The sequence below is a fragment of the Taudactylus pleione genome, unplaced genomic scaffold (assembly GCF_031769625.1).
Source record: "Taudactylus pleione unplaced genomic scaffold, aTauple2 ptg000071l, whole genome shotgun sequence".
NCBI lineage: Eukaryota > Metazoa > Chordata > Amphibia > Anura > Myobatrachidae > Taudactylus > Taudactylus pleione.
Window position 1 is genome coordinate 237,865 of NW_028284473.1, and position 20,229 is coordinate 258,093.

At 46.7% G+C, this 20,229-nt stretch overlaps 1 protein-coding gene across 23 annotated transcripts in view; it reads right to left on the bottom strand.

The window, feature by feature from the left end:
• Nucleotides 1-20,229, bottom strand: part of OBSCN (obscurin, cytoskeletal calmodulin and titin-interacting RhoGEF) — a 646,947-nt gene that overhangs the window by 75,104 nt on the left and 551,614 nt on the right. For all 23 annotated transcript variants that reach the window (XM_088467488.1, XM_088467486.1, XM_088467498.1 and 20 more), the window contains one exon: nt 14,105-14,232. In XM_088467488.1, the coding sequence (XP_088323614.1) occupies nt 14,105-14,232 (128 nt within the window). The remainder of the gene's footprint in view (nt 1-14,104; nt 14,233-20,229) is intronic.

Here is a 20,229-nt window from a genome sequence, read left to right on the forward strand (position 1 = left end):
TATACTGAGATGGTCCATGTCCCCATGTGGGTGTATACTGAAAGGGTCCATGTTCCCATGTGGGTGTGTACTGAGAGGGCCAATGTCCCCATGTGGGGGTATACTGAGAAGGTCCATGTCCCCATGTGGGGGTATACTGGGAGGGTCCGTGTCCCCATGTGGGTGTATACTGAGAGGGCCCATGTCCCTTAACAGGTGTATTCTAAGTGGGACCATGTCCTCATATAGGTGTATACTGAGAGGGTCCATGTCCCCATATAGGTGTGTATACTGAGACGGCCCATGTCCCTTTATGGGTGTATACTGAAAGTGCCCATGTCCCCATATGGGTGTATACTGAGAGGGCCCATGTCCCTATATGGGTGAATATGAAGAGGGCCCATGTCCCCATATAGGTGTATACTAAGCCGATGTCACCAAATGGGTGTATACTGAGAGGGCCCATGTCCCCATGTAGATGTATACTGAGACAGTCCATGTCTCCATGTGGGTGTATACTGAGAGGGCCAATGTCCCCATGTGGGGGTACACTGAGAGGGTCCATGTCCCCATGTGGGGGTATACTGAGAGGGCCTATGTCCCCATGTAGGTGTATACTGAGAGGGAACATGCCCCCATATGGGTGTATTCTAAGATGGACCATGTCCTCATATAGGTGTATACTGAGAAGGGTCCATGTCCCCTTATGGGTGTATACTGAGAGTGCCCATGTCCCCATATGGGTGTATACAGAGAGGGCCCATGTCCCCATATGGGTGTATACTAAGAGGGCCCATGTCCCCATATGGGTGTATACTGATAGGGCCCATGTCCCCATATCAGTGTATACTGATGCCCCCATATGGGTGTATTCTAAGATGGACCATGTCCTCATATAGGTGTATACTGAGAAGAAGGACCAATAGGAGTGTAATATAGAGAGGAAACTACAATTGTTTAAAAAATAAAAAAGAAGAAGAAAAGAAAAACAGGAACAGACCATTATCTGATGATTTAAATGGGTCATGTTTGAAGGACCCATTGTGAGGCTGTTTAGTCTTTTATATACCCACTTGGGAATTAAAAAGATTTAATCTGACTCTGATCTAGCTGTATGATTGATCAAAAGATACCCCTATGGGAAAGAACATCCAGAATTCCACGTGAGTATGGTATGCTCACCAACACTTAATTACTAAATGTTACATAGTATGGTCAGACGGTGGTTAAAGTTGGAAGATCAAAGATACCCCTTATACGTTTAACCTCTCATATATATATGTGAGTAGGGTGCGTACTAGGAACATTCCTTCCCCGTCTGTCAAAATTGAGAAATTTTAATATTGGGTTAAAGAACTACCGACCGATTGCTTCCCTCTCTCTCTCTTTTTATGTACTTCTTGGAATTGTCGAGTGATAGAGAGAAGACGCAGGATTGGGACATAATCGGAGGCTAAAACCCAGGATTATTTGGTTTTTATTTATTGTTCTTTATTTGTTTCTGATTTGTTTATTATTTTTTAGAGCGCCTACATCTGAGAACTTCACTTTTTGTTAGTATACTGAGAAGGGTCCATGTCCCCTTATGGGTGTATACTGAGAGTGCCCATGTCCCCATATAGGAGTTTACTAAGAGGGCCCATGTCCCCATGTAGGTGTATACTGAGAGGGCCCATGTCCCCATGTGTATACTGAGAGGGCCCATGTTTTTATATAGGTGTATACTGAGAGGGTCCATGTCCAGATGTGGGGGTATACTGAGAGGGTCCATGTCCCCATGTGGGTGTATACGGAGAGGGTCCATGTCCCCATGTGGAGGTACACTGAGTGGGTCCGTGTCCCCATGTGGGTGTATATTGAGAGGGCCCATGTCCCATGTGGGTGTATACTTAGAGGGCCCGTGACCCCATGTGGGTGCATACATGTCCTCATATAGGTGTCTACTGAGAGGGTCCATGTCCTCATGTGGGGGTATTATCTCACTGGGCTCTAAGTGGTCCCCTTCTGAGGGGTTGAAAGCTGAGGTCCCTGGGTGAAGAAGGTACCAGAGGCGAGGTGCCTGGATATATGTTCTCCTCAACCACAAGTATCAGATGTTTGCCAGACCCGACCAAAGGTGCGGAGTCTAACCTGCCGAGAGGTGTTCTCCAGTGACCCCTCCAAGTGGGATATGGGTTTCGCTGTCAAGACAAGCAGGTCGCGGCCCTTTGCTCAGGTATCTAATACAAGTGGGAACTGGAGAATAGTATACCACGATGGCCCAGTTAGGCACTTAGGAGAAGTACAGTTTCTATACCAATCGGTATAGTGAAGGCACACAGGTGAGAGTTTCCAGAGGAATTACTAGAGTCCACAGAGAAGGAGGGAACTTCACTGACACTGGAGGTGGATGGTGATTGCACCAGAGGATGGTGTGGTGATTGTACACAAAGTTGTGTACCAAGTACACAACGTGCGACTCCTGATGCACTGGAGGGTATTGTGGTGATTGTACACAAAGGATGTTTGGACGCACAGATGTACTCAGGAAATGGCACTTGTAATAGCACACAGGGTAGATGTTAGATGTACTGTTGCACAAGGAGATGGTATTTGTAATAGCACACAGGCTAGATGTTAGATGCTCTGTTGCACAAGGAGATGGTATTTGTATTTGCACGCAGGCTGGATGTTAGATGCTCTGTTGCACGAGGAGGTGGTATTTGTAATAGCACACAGGCAAGATGTTAGACGCTCTACTGCACAAGGAGATGGTATTTGTATTTGCACGCAGGCTGGATGTTAGATGCTCTGTTGCATGAGGAGGTGGTATTTGTAATAGCACACAGGCAAGATGTTAGACGCTCTGCTGCACAAGGAGGTGGTATTTGTATTTGCACACAGGCTGGATGTTAGACGCTCTGTTACACGAGGAGGTGGTATTTGTAATAGCACACAGGCAAGATGTTAGATGCTCTGTTGTACAAGAAGATGGTAGTTGTATTTGCACACAGGCTGGATGTTAGATGCTCTGCTGCACAAGGAGATGGTACTTGAATCACTGGAAGGAGTAACAACAAGGGAACCTGGAACGAAGTGACGGCAAGCATACACTAGAAGTACAACGTTGTTCAGGGAACTTCCTAGTGTCCTGGGGCCGGTTATATACCCAGGAGTAGCAGTTTATAGGAGTACAGCGTCAGCTGACCCAGAACACGCTACCATTGGTTAGATGTACTGTCACAGGAGAAGGACTGTCATGGCAGCGCCCATGACAGGAACCACAATACCCAAGACACAGGGCCGCCCATGGAAGTCCACAAGCACTTAAGGCAGAATCCTCAGAGTGTCACCCGCCGCCACACCTGATGTCTGACCACATGGGAAGTCAGAGGAAGCCGGCACAGACGTGAAGAACGGCCAATCCTTGGCTGAACCCTGACAGTACCCCCCCTTTTCAGGGTGGACTCCGCACACCCACAAGGCTTATTGGGAAATATCTTCTAAAAAGCTCGAACAAGCTGAGGAGCATGAACACTGGAAGCTTTGATCCATGCCCGTTCTTTGGGTCCATACCCCTTCCCGTCAATAAGGTACTGAAGACAATTGAATCAATGACGAGAGTCAAGAATTTTTTCGATCTCAAATTTGACGCCTGTTTGAGTTCGTACTTGAGGCGTCTTAGGAGAGAAATGCTGAAATTGGTTCAGAATTAAAGGACGTAAAAGAGAAACATAAAAAGTATTTGAGATCTTTAACTGAGGTTCCAGCTTATACACCACAGAATTAATTATCTTGAGAATGCGGTATGGGCCAATAAACCATGGAGCTAACTTCATACTGGGTACTTTCAAGCGAATGTTTTTGGGTGATAACCATACCCAATCACCCACTCTCAGAAGAGGAACAGCAAGATGTTTGTTATCCGCAAATTTTTTGTAATTACTTGAGGCTTTTTTCAACGAGGAATGAATATTCTTCCATAAATCTGCAAATGAGGCTACCAAATTGGTCACAGCTGGTACTTTAACGGATGGTAACTCTTGGAAATCAGGTACTCAAGGATGTCTACCATTGACTGTAAAAAATGGTGTGGAGCCAGAAATTGTATGATACCTAAAGTTGTGAGAAAACTCAGTCCAAGGCAACAGATTGATCCAGTCATCTTGTGAGGAGGACACGAAGAGTCTAATAAAGGTCTCCAGCTCTTTATTCACCCTCTCAGTTTGACCATTTGTTTGTGGATGCTATGAGGAAGAAAATTTTAATTTAATACCACAAGTAGTGTATAATGCTTTCCAAAATTTGGCTATGAATTGTACCCCTCGATTTGACACGATTTCCTTGGGCAATCAATGTAGTCTGAAGACATAGCCGATAAATATTTTTGCCAACTATGGAGCAGAAGGGAGACCAACAAGAGGGACAAATGGGCATCTTCGAGAAGCGATCCACAATCATCCAGATAGTATTATGCCCTTGAGATGGAGGCAATTCCGTTATAAAGTCCATGGATAAATGGACTGGAATTGGTAACGGACGTAGAGGACCTACAACTTTATAGCGGGGTACTTGTGCTGGACACATTTGACACAAGACAGAACAAAGACTTGGACATCTTTTCTCATAGTCGGCCACCAGTAAGTTTGTTGTAAAAATTTCTAGTTCTTGAGGATACCCGAGTGTCCCGCAAAGAGGGAGGCATGGTCCAAAGTTAGTAAACTCTTATGCAGTTGTGGAGCAACTAGGATTTTGCCAAGTGGGGGAGTCAGAGGCTGAGTGGGTGCAAAAACAAGAGGTTCTAGAACTGGACAAACTTGGGATTGATCCTCTTCTTCCTGGCTGGATAAAAAGGACCGAGACAAGGCATCCGCTTTTTTGTTTAAAACACCAGGACGAAACTGAAGCTTAAAATTTAATCTAGCAAAATTACAGGGACCAATGAGCCAGTCTGGCGTTTAGACGATGAGCATTCTGTAGGTATACCAAGTTTTTCTGGTCTGTAATAATAGTGATAGGGAACTTAGCCCCTTCTAGAAGATAGCACCACTCCTCCAATGCCAAGCGCATCGCCAGTAACTCCTGATCACCAATAGTATAATTCTCCACTGGGGAAAACTTTTGCAAGAAGAATTCACATCCCATCTTCAGCTGTTTAGGACAGCACCACTCCTACACCTACTGGTGAAGCATCCACTTCCAGGGTGAAAGGTGTATCAAGCTGAGGTTGGTGAAGAATTGGAGCAGTACAAAAAGCTGTTTTCAAGTTATAGAATGTTTGTATCGCTGAGAAAGTCCAATGGGAAGGACTAGCTCCTTTTTTAGTTGGCGCAACCAACGAGGAGAAGTTTGAGATGAATCCTCTGTAATAATTTGAAAATCCCAGGAAACGTTGGGTGGCCTTCAAGGAGTTAGGCTGAGGCCAGCCTTGGATGGCACTTAATTTGTCTGGATCCATCTCTAAGGATTTCCCTGAGATAATATGTCCGAGGAATGGCACAGAGGTTTGCTCATAAAGACACTTGGAAGGATTTCCATTTAAAAAATTACTCAGAAGACGAGATAGAACCTCTCGAACATGACAGCGGTGAGATAGTAAATCCTGGGAAAAAATTAAAATGTCGTCTAAGCAGACCATGACAAATTTATATAGAACATCCCTAAAAATTTCATTTTCATATCCCTGGAAAACTGTGGGAGCATTGCATAAACCAATGAGCATCACCAGGTATTCAAAGTGGCCATCTTGAGTATTAAACGCGGTTTTCCATTCATCCCCTGCCTTGATGCGAATCAAATTGTAAGCTCCACGGAGATCCAGTTTTGTGAAGGCTTGAGCCCCTTGGACCTTATCAAAAAGTTCAGAGATGACAGGCAGAGGATACCGGTTTGTGATGGTGATTTGATTAAGGCCACGAGAGTCTATGCATGGTCTGAGACCTCCATCTGTTTTTTCTACGTAGAAAAAAACAGCCCTGTCAGGTGAGGAGGATGGTCTTATAAACCCCTTGGCTAATTTCTCTTTGATGTATTCCAACAATGCCGCAGTCTCTGGAACAGAAAGAGGGTAAACTCGGCAACGAGGTGGCAATTTCCCAGGGACAAGGTCTATGCTGCAGTTCCCAGAGGCGGTAACTTGTCTGCAGATTGTTTGCAGAAAACTTCAGAGAAGTCCTCGTAAGGTTCTGGCAGGCAAAGCGCCGGAGAAACTTTCAAATGATCTGGAACAGAAGGTTTTAAAGAAACTTGATGAGTATGTACTGGAAGAATGTGGGACAAACATTGGTGAAGGCAATTTGGAACCCAGACCAGGATTTCCATATTTCACCAGTTTAGTGTAGGATTATGTTGTTTCAACCAAGGTAGACCTAAAACTAATTTGTAGGAGGATTTAGGCAGGACAAAGAATTCAAGCATTTCTTGATGGAGACATCCAACACGAAGTGATACCGGAGCAGTAACAGAGGAGATGGACTCCCCTAGAATGATGTTGCAGTCTACCCCTAAGAGGGTCGATTTGTTGAGTAGAGAAACTACTGGAATGCCCAATGATCATACCAAAGACTCTCGGTGGCTCCAGGATCCTCCAAAGCTTTAAAATTTCTTGTTCTGGACTTGTGGGAAAGAGACACTGATTAAAGACTATCCATTAAATGAGCTGGCTTGATAACTATCCCCAACTGGACGCCCTTAAAACCAGTTAGGGTCTCGCGTTTTCCGCAAGCAGAGGACAATTCTTTAGAATATTATCCGGAGCAGCACAATAAAGGCAGAGTTTGCCCTGGAATCGATGGGTCCATTCAGCGGTGGACAACCGGGACTTATTAACCTGCATAGGTTCTTCCTTATTCACTGCTGATGCAGAAAAACATGCATCAGAAAATCATTGATTCCGGAACCGATCCTCTCGTCCTCTACTTGCCTATCGCTCCCTATGGCGTAAATCAATTTTGATGCACAGGGAGATTACCACAGAGAAGGATTCTGGAAGACCCTGAGAAGTGAGTTCATCTTTAATTTTTTCGGAAAGTCCATGTAAAAAGGCGGCTTTGAGAGCCTCATCATTCCATTTCAATTCAGCTGAGATTGTTTGGAATTGGACCAGGTCCCTTGGCGAACTCGAAGGAGATATGAAGAAGCCGAAGCATTACGCCCTGGCTCGTCGAAGATTCTTTTAACAGAAGAAATCAAACTGTCATAAATGGACACTAGAGGATCTGCTCGTTCCCATAACCGGGAGACCCAATCCAGAGCAGTTGCAGATAAGAGCAAAATAATGTAGGCTACTTTTGACCTGGATGTTGGGAAGTTCTGTGGCAGGCATTCAAATTGAATTTCGCACTGGTTGATAAAGCCTCTGCATTGTCTCGGGTTCCCATCAAAATGCTCAGGGAAAGCCAATTGAAGACGAGATCTTGGAGTTACTGGAGCCGGTAGTTGAACTGGAGACGGAGCAGACACTGAGGGAGAAGGGAGTAGCGCAGCCAGAGTTGACTGGATAACAATTAACTGCCCAGACAGTTCCTGAAAGTATTAAGTCACTTGATGGTGAGCTGGCTCCAGGTTATCCATTCGAGAGGCAAGATCCTGCAATGCCCCAGCACTTTGGGATCCGGAAGCTTCCATTTGGCCTGAACAAACTGTCATGCTGGGCTCTAAGTGATCCCCTTCTGAGGGGTTGAAAGCTGAGGTCCCTGGGTAAGGAAGGTACCGGAGGCGAGGGGCCTGGATATATGTTCTCCTCATCCACAAGTATCTGATGTTTGCGAGACCCGACCAAAGGCGCAGAGTCTAACCTGCAGAGAGGTGTTCTCCAGTGACCCCTCCAAGCGGGATATCTGATACAAGTGGGAACTGGAGTAAAGTACACCACGATGGCCCAGTGAGGCACTTAGGAGAAGTACAGTTTCTATACCATTCGGTATAGTGAAGGCACACAGGTGAGAGTTTCCAGAGGAATTACTAGAGTCCACAGAGAAGGAGGGAACTTCACTGACACTGGAGGTGGATGGTGATTGCACCAGAGGATGGTGTGGTGATTGTACACAAAGTTGTGTACCAAGTACACAACGTGCGACTCCTGACGCATCAGAGGGTAGTGCGGTGTTTGTACACAGAGTTGTGTACAATTTACAGAATGTGCGACTCCTTACGCACTGGAGGGTATTGTGGTGATTGTACACAAAGGACGTTTGGACGCACAGATGTACTCAGGAAATGGCACTTGTAATAGCACACAGGCTGGATGTTAGAAGCTCTGTTACACGAGGAGGTGGTATTTGTAATAGCACACAGGCAAGATGATAGGCGCTCTGTTGCACAAGGAGATGGTACTTGAATCGCTGGAAGGATTAACAACAAGGGAACCTGGAACGAAGTGACGGCAAGCATACACTAGAAGTACAATGTTGTTCAGGCAACTTCCTGGGGTCCTGGGGCCGGTTATATACCCAGGGATAGCAGTTGATAGGAGGACAGTGTCAGCTGACCTAGAACATGCTACCATTGGTTTGAGGTACGGTCACATGAGAAGGACTGTCATGACGGCGCCCATGACGGGAACCACAATACCCAAGACACAGGGGCCACCCATGGAAGTCCACAAGCACCTAAGGCAGAATCCTCAGCGCGTCACCCGCCGCCGCACCTGACGTCTGACCACACGGGAAGTCAGGGGTAGCCGACGCAGAGGTGAGCAACAGCCGATCCTAGGCTGAACCCTGACAGGTATACTGAGGGGACCTATGTCTTCATGTGGGGGTATACTGAGAGGGCCTATGTCACCATGTGGGTGTATACTGAGAGGGCCCATGTCCCCATGTGGGTGTACTGAGAGAGTCCATGACCCCATATAGGTGTATACTGAGAGGGACTATGTCTTCATTTGGGGGTATACTGAGAGGGCCAATATTGGTGTATACTGGCAGGCCCCATGTCCCTAAGTGGATATATACTGGGATGGTCCATATCCTCAGGTGGGTCACTGTTCTCCCCAGGATCAATTTTACGGGTGCTCCACCTGGCTTTGTTTACATGCCACATGGCACTAAAGACTAAGGGGGTCATTCAGACCTGGTCTTTAGCGCCGATGGTCCCCCACAGAGCATGCGCACGATGGCGCCGGCGCCGTCGTGTGCATGCGTGAGACCCGCTACAACCGACAGTGCCGGTCGTAGCGGGTCTCAATCCAAAGGGGGCGAGCTGTTGATGTTGATTGACAGCTCGTCCCGTTTGGAAGGCGGGCCGGGGAGTGGCAGCCCAAACGGGGGCGTTCCCATGGGAATGCCTACCGTTTGGGAGCGGCCCCACTGACATCACTAGTGATGTCAGTGGAGAGCTTCCGGCTCAGACATAGCCGAAAGCTCTCCGGGGCTTACGACAAGGGAGACCCTAGACTAGGGTCTCGTCGTAAGCCCCGATGGTCGCAATGGTCTTGACCATCACAACCATCACCTTAGGCGGTCGTAAGGCTGTGGGTGTTAACCCACAGCCTTACCACCGCAAAGGAGGAGATCTTGAAAATTCAAGACGTCCTCCCCTCATTCAGACCGACCGCACACTCTGTGCGACCGGCTCTGAATGAGGTCCTAAGGTCTGTATTCAATTGCCGGTGAAAAGTCCCGGACTTTTCGTATGGTGTACTTTCCACCGTCATCACTGGTTTCGGCTTCGGAAAAGTATTGCGCTCGTTCCCGCCCTATTCAATTGCAAAGGATGCAAGAACGCATCCCGGGAAACTCAAACAGGCGAAAAGTGCTGTTAGATTTGGGGAAATCAGCCTGACACCCCCCAAAAGAAGCACTGACATGGGGGATCACTATAGATACCCCCGAATAGCCCTGCTGAAGGTATTTGGGGTACTTAAATTATCTCAGATGCTGCTATTTAGCGTCTTTGCACAAGTGGTGAAGAATAAAATTTTGCAGTTTTTTTTGCCAAAAATAAGTAGTTCCAGCTAATTTGGGGTACATGAAAATGGGTGCAAGCATGGGTAAAAATCGCTAAACTGAGGTTTTAAAAGACGCACCTTCAGCATGCACCTGCAATCACAAAAACACCTGGGGCATCCTTGCGGGACCTCTTGGAGTCTATTTCGCTAGTTTTTAAGTTTGTCCCTCAACTTTGTTTTTTTTGCCCCTAAAACTAAAGTATTTTTTTTTACTTTTTTTTACGCAGTTTACCTTTGGGGGACTGTCCCAAGGCTGCAGGGGTGTTCCCGCAACTTTGCACCCCAAACCCTCAATTCTGCATTTTTTTCTGCCTCCGTTCAGAGGCGAATCGTTTCCGCTGGTTCCAAGGGGAAAAGTCTTTGCAATTGAATACGGCGGAAAGTTCCGACAGGTGAAATTACGTAATTGGCGAGAACTTTTCGCCGAAAACGGCTGTTCGCCTGCAATTAAATACGGCCCTAAGAGGGCCCTGACATTTCCAGAGACAAGGAACAATGAAGTCATAAAGGCAGACTGGATGCGTTGGCCAGGTACACCTATTAGTGAATTTGCCCCGTAATATCTATCTGACCCTTCTTGATCAAATATGAATAGTTAGCATCCAGATGACTCCATGATAGAGGTCGTTCAGTTGTGCTCTCATACCCTGTGTCTTCAGTCACGCCAAAGAGCCAGGTACCGGGGAGATTCAGCTGCGCCAAACATCTTTTTCGCTCAAAAGGAGCGTCTTATCCGCACAAATAAAACCACTGGAAGCGAGAAAATTACTGATAAATACAATGGGGTAGATGTACGAAGCCCAGAAACGGTATCAGCGCACGTTATGTGCGCTGATACCGCTTCTCCCCGATGTATGATCGGGGGTCTGGGCGGTAAATGACAGGGGCGCTATGCACGAACGGCCATAACGCATGACCGTTCGGCCGGCTGTAGCTGTCGTTATCGACAGCTACAGCCTGGCGCTAGCCTATCTCCACAGCAGGGACAGCGCTGCCCCTGCTGCGGCGGCTGCCGGCTCCATGACTGCACGCGGGGATCTCGCAATACTTGCGAGATCCCGCGCATGCTCAGTGGAGCCGGCCGGGAGAGAGACATAGCACTAGGCTGATGCGCTGCTGTCTCTAGCGGGTAGCGCCGGAGGGGGGAGTTAACGCTCCCCCTCTCCGGCCGATGAGATGTTTATACATCTCATCGGTATTGCTTCCTGCTTCGCCTCGGTAAAGAGGCGAAGCGGGAAGCGTTATAGCGGCACGTTAAGTGCCGCTATAATACATCTACCCCAATGAGCGATATTTGTGCATCTGTGTGTGATTGCGCCTGAATCTATATACGAAGGGCAACGATGCAGCGGCCGCAGCTTTTTCCCCGCGCCAGGTACCGTTGTGCTTCATCTGGAACTTTCTATGTATTTAAAATAAATTCCTGTGAGGTTACAGTCACAGCCCAGCATCTCTAGTACACGGTCAGTGATGTTTCGCTGCTTCTACGATGCGAATAAGAAACAAAACGTAAAGCAAAAGACGGTACGCTACTCCACTCAGAGCGGCTCAGTTGTGCCGGGGTGTCTCGTGCCATATAGCGTATTGGAGCTAGGTGCATGAGGTCACATCTGAATGTCCCAACTTTGCGATGATGTCTAAAGGCGGCGCCCGGTTGTCATTATATAGAGACACAAATTTTTTTCTCACATTTGTTGCAAAATATGTAACTTGCTTTAGGGTGTGACCGTAACGGCAATCCCCCATGCGTGTCTCTCCAGCACACTGACCGACTGCCCCCCAGATGCATCTCTGATGAGGACTGTGATCTTCCTATGAGGACTGTGACTGACAGGGCCGTAACAGGGCACAAATGCGCCCTGTGCCGGCCCAACACCCTGAGCTGCAACATCATGATGACGCCTGAAAAGGGCGGGGCACCGGTAAGTGCAGCACTGGCCGGGCATCTTGAGGTCTCCTGGACACAGTGCTGGCCTGATCGTTACTGGAAGTATGTTGGCGTGTAGGGCACCTAGCACCCTGTACGGAGCAGCACATAAATCTCCACCTACCCGCCCTGCCTCCAGGCCGGTCTGGAATGAAGGGAGAGGAAGGTGATCGAGAAAGGTGCAGCTTACCTAATGTAATCAGGTCTCTTCGCCCCTGCCCGCACCGCTGCTTAGACTTCAGTGTGCCCGACTGGAGCGCCCGCAGGGTGTGGGGTGGCAATGCTGCTGCCCATGGCCCAGTCCCTGCGCTCTGGGCCTGATTCAGACCCGGTCGCAAGCGCTGAGTGCTGGCAACCGGGTCGATGGTAGCCCAGAGCGCATGCGCACGACGGAGCCGGCTAGCGGCGGGCAATCCGTCGCTCCGGGTCTCGTACCAAAGGGGGCGTGCTGTCAATGCTACCAAAGGGGGCATACCGTCTGTTTGAGCCGAAAGCTCTCTGGGGCTTGTGGCCACGAGACCCTACTACAAGGGTCTCGTCGCAAGCCCGATGGTCGCGACCATCATCATGGCCTCTCGCTATAGCTGTGGGTGGTCACCCACAGCTATACGAGTGGCCAGGAGGCCGTTCTTAAAAAAAAAAAAAAAAAAAAACCGCCCTGATTCAGAGCGAGCGGCTCTGAATCAGGGCCTCTGTGCGGTGGTCCCGGTCGCACACCTGGTGACTGATATACACAAAGATGTCCAGGGCGGCTCAAGGGCAAGCACTAGATAGAAGTAGAAGACGCGCTCCAGGCTGCAAGCCCCCTACTGTTAGGTATATGCAGCCTTACGCACATATACCCTTAATGAGATGTTTACTGTATGACAGTGGTTTCCAACTCCAGTCCACAACTACCGCCAAACAGGTCATGTTTTCAGGATTTAGGTCTGTGGAAACAGGTGGGATAATTACTGACCCAGCAAAATAGATCAACTCTCCTGTGCATGATCAAATACATCCAGAAAACATGACCTGTTGGGGGTACTCGGAGACTGGAGTCGAGAACCACTGGTCTACCAGAATCCCCATTTCAGGTCAAAAGAACAGAAAGTACTAGGAAGTCAGTAACTGTTCTTGATACTGTTCGACAATGTGAATATGTACAGTAAGAGTCATTTTACTTTTACATTGTAAAACCGCTAACTGAAAGCAATGCATAAAACTCACAAAACAAGAGATATTACAGGCTTTAAAGCTCAATAGCAGCTTGAGTCCCAAAGCCCCAGGTACGACCTTGAGATAACCTTGACGTCTCCCCTGCATGAATCTGCCGGCGGCTCCCCAGTGTCCTAGCACCACACAGACTATATAGTAAAATTCATTATAATAATCTATAGACAAAGTGCAAGTGCGGTACTAACTGTGTATGAATGTATATGTACGAGTTCTAACAGAAGACACTTACAAAACAACGTCAAACTCGGACAAACCAGCTAATTCCCCAATTCAGTGACAAAAGCTACACACAATGCATTAGTGAGACGGAGTATGTCAATGAATAGAGATCATGAGATGTCATCCAAGTCCCTGGTGCAGATTTAATGAGGAATCTGAATACGACACAGGACGCCTGATATTTACTGACATTTACATCAAAACCAATTTAGACCTCGCGGCTCGTGACCTGTAAGGGAAGCTAAGGACATTTCAATCACAGCCTCTGAGAATCCAATTTATTCTGCTGCCTCGATGTAGAACTTCTGTCCAGTTCATGCTAAATAGAACATAAATTATAAATGATAGTAATCCATGGACCAGTGGGAAACACAATATCAATTAAAAACACCATCATCACATTTCCAGAGGGGACCTTCATCCCGGGAAAACCTGTTGCAGGCTCATCCGCTTCATAACTAGGAGACTCCCATGAGCTATTCTGCTGTCCGTGTCTGGGTCATTATTGGAAGACAGCAGAATTACAAATGGGATGATTAAATAAAAAATTAATCAGATTTAAAAAATAAACAAAAACACACAGCTTTCCAATGGCTCAGAGAAGTTCTAACGTGGGGAACATACATTGATTTCATGTTGGAAAAAGTATCCCAAAATACTGAAGGAAGCCATGCAGAAAACGTGAGGGCTATAGGGATTATCACAGCACAAAGCCCCCCCAAAATCCGCACCCAGGGGTCTGTAGTGCAACCTCTCACATGTAGTTCACATTGAGCAGAGATGCTCCAGTACATCCCCCTCCCCCCTTCCCCCTACTCTCAGCCTATACTCACTTGCCACCTTGTCATCGCCCAGGTGAATGCAGGTCCTCTCGGTGGTCTCGATGTAAACTTGGCTGCAGACATCCCAGCGCGGCTGGCCGGCTCCCCCATGGTACCACTCCGCCGAATCCATTTGACGCCTGGGGAAGAGAACAGATTTTTTTTTTTTGCAGGAGCTATTTATAAACCAGTATGTGACTAAGAGAAGCAATCTGTTCACGGAACGAGAGAGAATGACATCCTACCTCACGTCTGCTGCCGCCATCAGCTTCTATCTCTATCAGTTTCCTTTCTGTGTGCAGAGCTTTCATGACAATGGGCAGCACAAGGGCCTGGTACGGGGAGTGAGAAGCCGGGGCTGCCTCGCTGAAAGGGTTAAGGAGCTGCTGCATTCGGTGGGGATATTAACCCCTCCACCGCAGTATTCTGGCACGCACGTTGCAGTATTCCAATCCCCTATTATATGTTTATCACCCGAACTCTCTCCTCTCACAAATCTTACGTATGAGAATAATAGCACACAGGGGGCATTTACACAAGGTGATTGGCATCTTGTCAGGGTTTATGCCAGTTTTTGTGTTGTGCCAATATATGACTGAGCTCCTTCAAGCTAGGGTTGCTATAATGTCCCTTTAATCAGGTACTCATATGAACTACGCAGGTTCTGTGGCTGATTAACACCAGGAGTAACGCAGACTTAAAGCCAGCCAGCCAGCCACCGGACCTGGGGAATTCATATGAGTCTCTGATTAAAGGGAGAGTATAGTAACCCTAATCACAGTACATATATTTGTTAGTATCCCTGGTCGGTCTGAGATGTATTTGTGACTCCTTTGTAACTACTACCCGTGCGCTACCTACTGCGTGCAACCTATCCGCAAAGTCAAAGGGCCTGATTCAGACCCGTTCGCTATATGCGTGCGCTCACAAGCGGCCTGATGTTCTGCATACGCACATGCGCACGCTTCATTCTGCACGTGCGCGAACTACTCACTGCGATCGCATACCGCTCGCTCGCCCAGCAAAGACAGCCCAGTGTAATGAGTGGCAGGAGAGGCAGTTTGTGGGTGGTAACAGGGGCAGGACACTAATAATGGGGGGTTGGAGATGCGAATGCAGGCGTGCCTGAGTGCTTCAACGCCGTTTTAGAGGTGTGCATAATTAACAGGCAGCGTCATAGTACACGTCACCAGCCATTTTTTTTACAGTGATTTCCTCGCAATGCTTGCGGTAGGGTAAAGCTACCTCAAGCATTGCGTTCACATGCAATGGTGCTCGATGTACCAATGTTTTAATACACTTCCTGGAGATGACGTGGTGCTGGTGGGCGGCTCTGCCTGTGCGATTGGGCATACGCATACACAAAGTGGACGCTCGCTAAGACATGGTGGGCTGGCTTATGCCTTGGCGAGCGATTAATTCCGGTGGCGTCACTTTGACAAATTTGCATACACCTCCAGTGAGCGTACGCAGATAGCGAACGGGTCTGAATCAGGCGCTAAGATCCAACTAACTGCGTCCCAATCCCTCCAACCCACACATTAAAGTGTTACAAAGTTATAAAGTTCAGTACTGTGACTTAGGGGCTTATGTATTATTAATCACGGCACTGCCACAAATATTAACACGCTGTATTGTGGCAGATATTTTTACTTTGAATGAGGATATCCACGCTATGTACTAAAGTGAACCCACAGGTACAGCGTTAGCGATAGCCGCTGTCCCTGCAAGTTACTTCCCCAGTGTTTTGGAACAGTCTTTCACAATTGTGAAAGACTTGTCCAGGGGAATCTGACACTACATGTGCGTACAGGGGGCCTGATTCAGAGCCGATCGCTGCTGGCAAGCGCTCGCTTTGAATCAGGGTGTTTTTGTTTTCTCCAGCCCACTCGCAAAGCTGTGGGTGACCACCCACAGTTTGTGTGAGCGGCCTGGAACCTGTCACGATTATCACGACCATCAAGCTTGCGACGAGACTCTGTGGTAGGGTCTCGGCTCCCACAAGCCCGAGTGGACTTCCTGCTCTAATAGAGCAGGAAGTCCACTACTGACATCACTAGTGATGTCAGTAGGGCCGCTCTCAAACGGCAGGCGTTCCTTTGGGAACGCCTGCGTTTGGCCAACCACCCCCCCTCCCCGCCTACAAAACAGGGCGAGCTGTCACTCACCATCGACAGCCGCCCCGTCTTGTAGCGAACCCCGCATGGCCTGAAGCTCAGTCGCACGTGGGGGCTCGCGCATTTGCACGCCGGAGGCCCAGTGTCAGTTGCCAAAGCTGGCTGGAGGCTGCGGGAGAGGAATCGGAAGATAATGTGAACTAATGGGGCCAAACCTGATACTTAGGGATCAGATCGTAGTCCCCATTGAGAGTAATAGGGACTGCGGTCTGCAGCACTAATTAGCCTTCTGCAGGAGTTTTCTGTGAAATATCCCGCATTTGGCTTTTAGTACATAGCAAAAATTAATACAATTATGCAGAAACTACAGTTTCTGCCTAATTTCATGAAAAATATTTGAGACTGTTACAGTAGCCGTGAGTGTTACAGTCTGTGTTACAGTAGCCGTGAGTGTTACAGTCTGTGTTACAGTAGCCGTGAGTGTTACAGTCTGTGTTACAGTAGCTGTGAGTGTTACAGTGGCCCTGAGTGTTACAATATTTGTGTTACAGTAGCCATGAGTTACAGCAGCCGTGAGTGTTACAATATCTGTGTTACAGTAGCCATTAGTGTTACAGCAGTCATGTTACAGTAGCCGTGAGTGTTACAGTCTGTGTTACAGTAGCCGTGAGTGTTACAGTGGCCGTGAGTGTTACAGTGGTCGTGTTACAGTGGTCGTGTTACAGTAGCCGTGAGTGATACAGTGGTCGTGTTACAGTAGCCGTGAGTGTTACAGTTTCTGTGTTACAGTAGCCATGACTGCTACAGCAGCCGTGTTACAGTAGCTGTGAGTGTTACAGTATTTGTGTTACAGCAGCCATGTTACAGTAGCCATTAGTGTTACAGCAGCCGTGTTACAGTAGCTGTGAGTTTTACAGTATCTGTGTTACAGTAGCCATTAGTGTTACAGTAGCCGTTTTTCTGTAGCTGTGAGTGTTACAGTAGCCGTGAGTGTTACAGTGGTCATGTTACAGTAGCTGTGAGTGTTACAGTAATCATGTTACAGTAGTTGTGAGTGTTACAGTAGTCATGTTACAGTAGCTGTGAGTGTTACAGTAGTCAGGTTACAGTAGCTGTGAGTGTTACAGTAGTTATGTTACAGTAGCTGTGAGTGTTACAGTAATCATGTTACTGTAGCTGTGAGTGTTACAGTAATCATGTTACAGTAGCTGTGAGTGTTACAGTATTTGTGTTACAGCAGCCATGTTACAGTAGCCATTAGTGTTACAGCAGCCGTGTTACAGTAGCTGTGAGTGTTACAGTGGTTGTATTACAGTAGCTGTGAGTTTTACAGTATCTGTGTTACAGTAGCCATTAGTGTTACAGTAGCCGTGAGTGTTACAGTAGCTGTGAGTGTTACAGTGGTCATGTTACAGTAGCTGTGGGTGTTACAGTGGTCATGTTACAGTAGCTGTGAGTGTTACAGTAATCATGTTACAGTAGCTGTGAGTGTTACAGTACTCATGTTACTGTAGTTGTGAGTGTTACAGTGGTCATGTTACAGTAGCTGTGAGTGTTACAGTACTCATGTTACTGTAGTTGTGAGTGTTACAGTAGATGAGTGTTACAGTAATCATGTTACAGTAGCTGTGAGTGTTACAGTACTCATGTTACTGTAGTTGTGAGTGTTACAGTAGATGAGTGTTACAGTACTCATGTTACTGTAGTTGTGAGTGTTATAGTAGGTGAGTGTTACAGTAGTCATGTTACAGTAGCTGTGAGTGTTACAGTGGTCATGTTACAGTAGCTGTGAGTGTTACAGTACTCATGTTACTGTAGTTGTGAGTGTTACAGTAGATGAGTGTTACAGTAGTCATGTTACAGTAGCTGTGAGTGTTACAGTAGCAGTGAGTGTTACGGTAGTTATGTTACAGTAGCTGTGAGTGTTACAGTAGCTGTGAGTGTTACAGTGGTCGTGTTACAGTAGCTGTGAGTGTTAAAGTAGTCGTGAGTTTTACAGTAGTCGTGAGTGTTACAGTAGTCGTGTCACAGTAGACATGTTACAGTAGCTGTGAGTGTTACAGTAGTGTTACAGGAGTTGTGTTACAGTAGCTGTGAGTGATACAGGAGTCGTGTTACAGTAGCTGTGAGTGTTATATATTAGCTGTGAGTGCTACAGTAGTCGTGTTACAGTAGCTGTGAGTAATATAGTAGCTGTGACTGTTACAGTAATCATGTTACAGTAGCTGTGAGTGTTACAGTGGTCATGTTACAGTAGCTGTGAGTGTTACAGTGGTCATGTTACAGTAGCTGTGTGTGTTACAGTAGCTGTGTTACAGTAGCTGTGTTACAGTAGCTGTTAGTGTTACAGTAGCTGTGAGTGTTACAGTAGACATGTTACAGTAGCTGTGAGTGTTACAGTAATCATGTTACAGTAGCTGTGAGTGTTACAGTGGTCAGGTTACAGTAGTTGTGAGTGTTACAGTGGTCATGTTACAGTAGTTGTGAGTGTTACAGTGGTCATGTTACAGTAGCTGTGAGTGTTACAGTAATCATGTTACAGTAGCTGTGAGTGTTACAGTAGTCATGTTACAGTAGCTGTGAGTGTTACAATAGTCATGTTACAGTAGTTGTGAGTGTTACAGTGGTCATGTTACAGTAGCTGTGAGTGTTACAGTAATCATGTTACAGTAGCTGTGAGTGTTACAATAGTCATGTTACAGTAGCTGTGAGTGTTATAGTAATCATGTTACAGTAGTTGTGAGTGTTACAGTAGTCATGTTACAGTAGCTGTGAGTGTTACAGTGGTCATGTTACAGTAGCTGTGAGTGTTACAGTAGTCATGTTACAGTAGTTGTGAGTGTTACAGTAGTCATGTTACAGTAGCTGTGAGTGTTACAGTAGTCATGTTACAGTAGTTGTGAGTGTTACAGTAGTCATGTTACAGTAGCTGTGAGTGTTACAGTAGTCATGTTACAGTAGCTGTGAGTGTTACAGTAGTCATGTTACAGTAGCTGTGAGTGTTACAGTAATCATGTTACAGTAGTTGTGAGTGTTACAGTAGTCATGTTACAGTAGTTGTGAGTGTTACAGTAGTCATGTTACAGTAGCTGTGAGTGTTACAGTGGTCATGTTACAGTAGCAGTGAGTGTTACAGTGGTCATGTTACAGTAGTTGTGAGTGTTACAGTGGTCATGTTACAGTAGCTGTGAGTGTTACAGTAGTCATGTTACAGTAGCTGTGAGTGTTACAGTAATCATGTTACAGTAGTTGTGAGTGTTACAGTAGTCATGTTACAGTAGCTGTGAGTGTTACAGTGGTCATGTTACAGTAGCTGTGAGTGTTACAGTAGTCATGTTACAGTAGTTGTGAGTGTTACAGTAGTCATGTTACAGTAGTTGTGAGTGTTACAGTAGTCATGTTACAGTAGCTGTGAGTGTTACAATAGTCAGGTTACAGTAGCTGTGTGTGTTACAATAGTCAGGTTACAGTAGCTGTGAGTGTTACAGTAGTTATGTTACAGTAGCTGTGAGTGTTACAGTAATCATGTTACAGTAGCTGTGAGTGTTACAGTAATCATGTTACAGTAGCTGTGAGTGTTACAGTAGCTGTGAGTGTTACAGTAATCATGTTACAGTAGCTGTGAGTGTTACAGTAGTCATGTTACAGTAGTTGTGAGTGTTACAGTAGTCATGTTACAGTAGCTGTGAGTGTTACAGTAGTCATGTTACAGTAGTTGTGAGTGTTACAGTGGTCATGTTACAGTAGTTGTGAGTGTTACAGTAGTCAGGTTACAGTAGCTGTGAGTGTTACAGTGGTCATGTTACAGTAGTTGTGAGTGTTACAGTAGTCATGTTACAGTAGCTGTGAGTGTTACAGTAATCATGTTACAGTAGCTGTGAGTGTTACAGTAATCATGTTACAGTAGTTGTGAGTGTTACAGTAGTCATGTTACAGTAGCTGTGAGTGTTACAGTAGTCAGGTTACAGTAGCTGTGAGTGTTACAGTAACTGTTAGTGTTACAGTAGCTGTGAGTGTTAC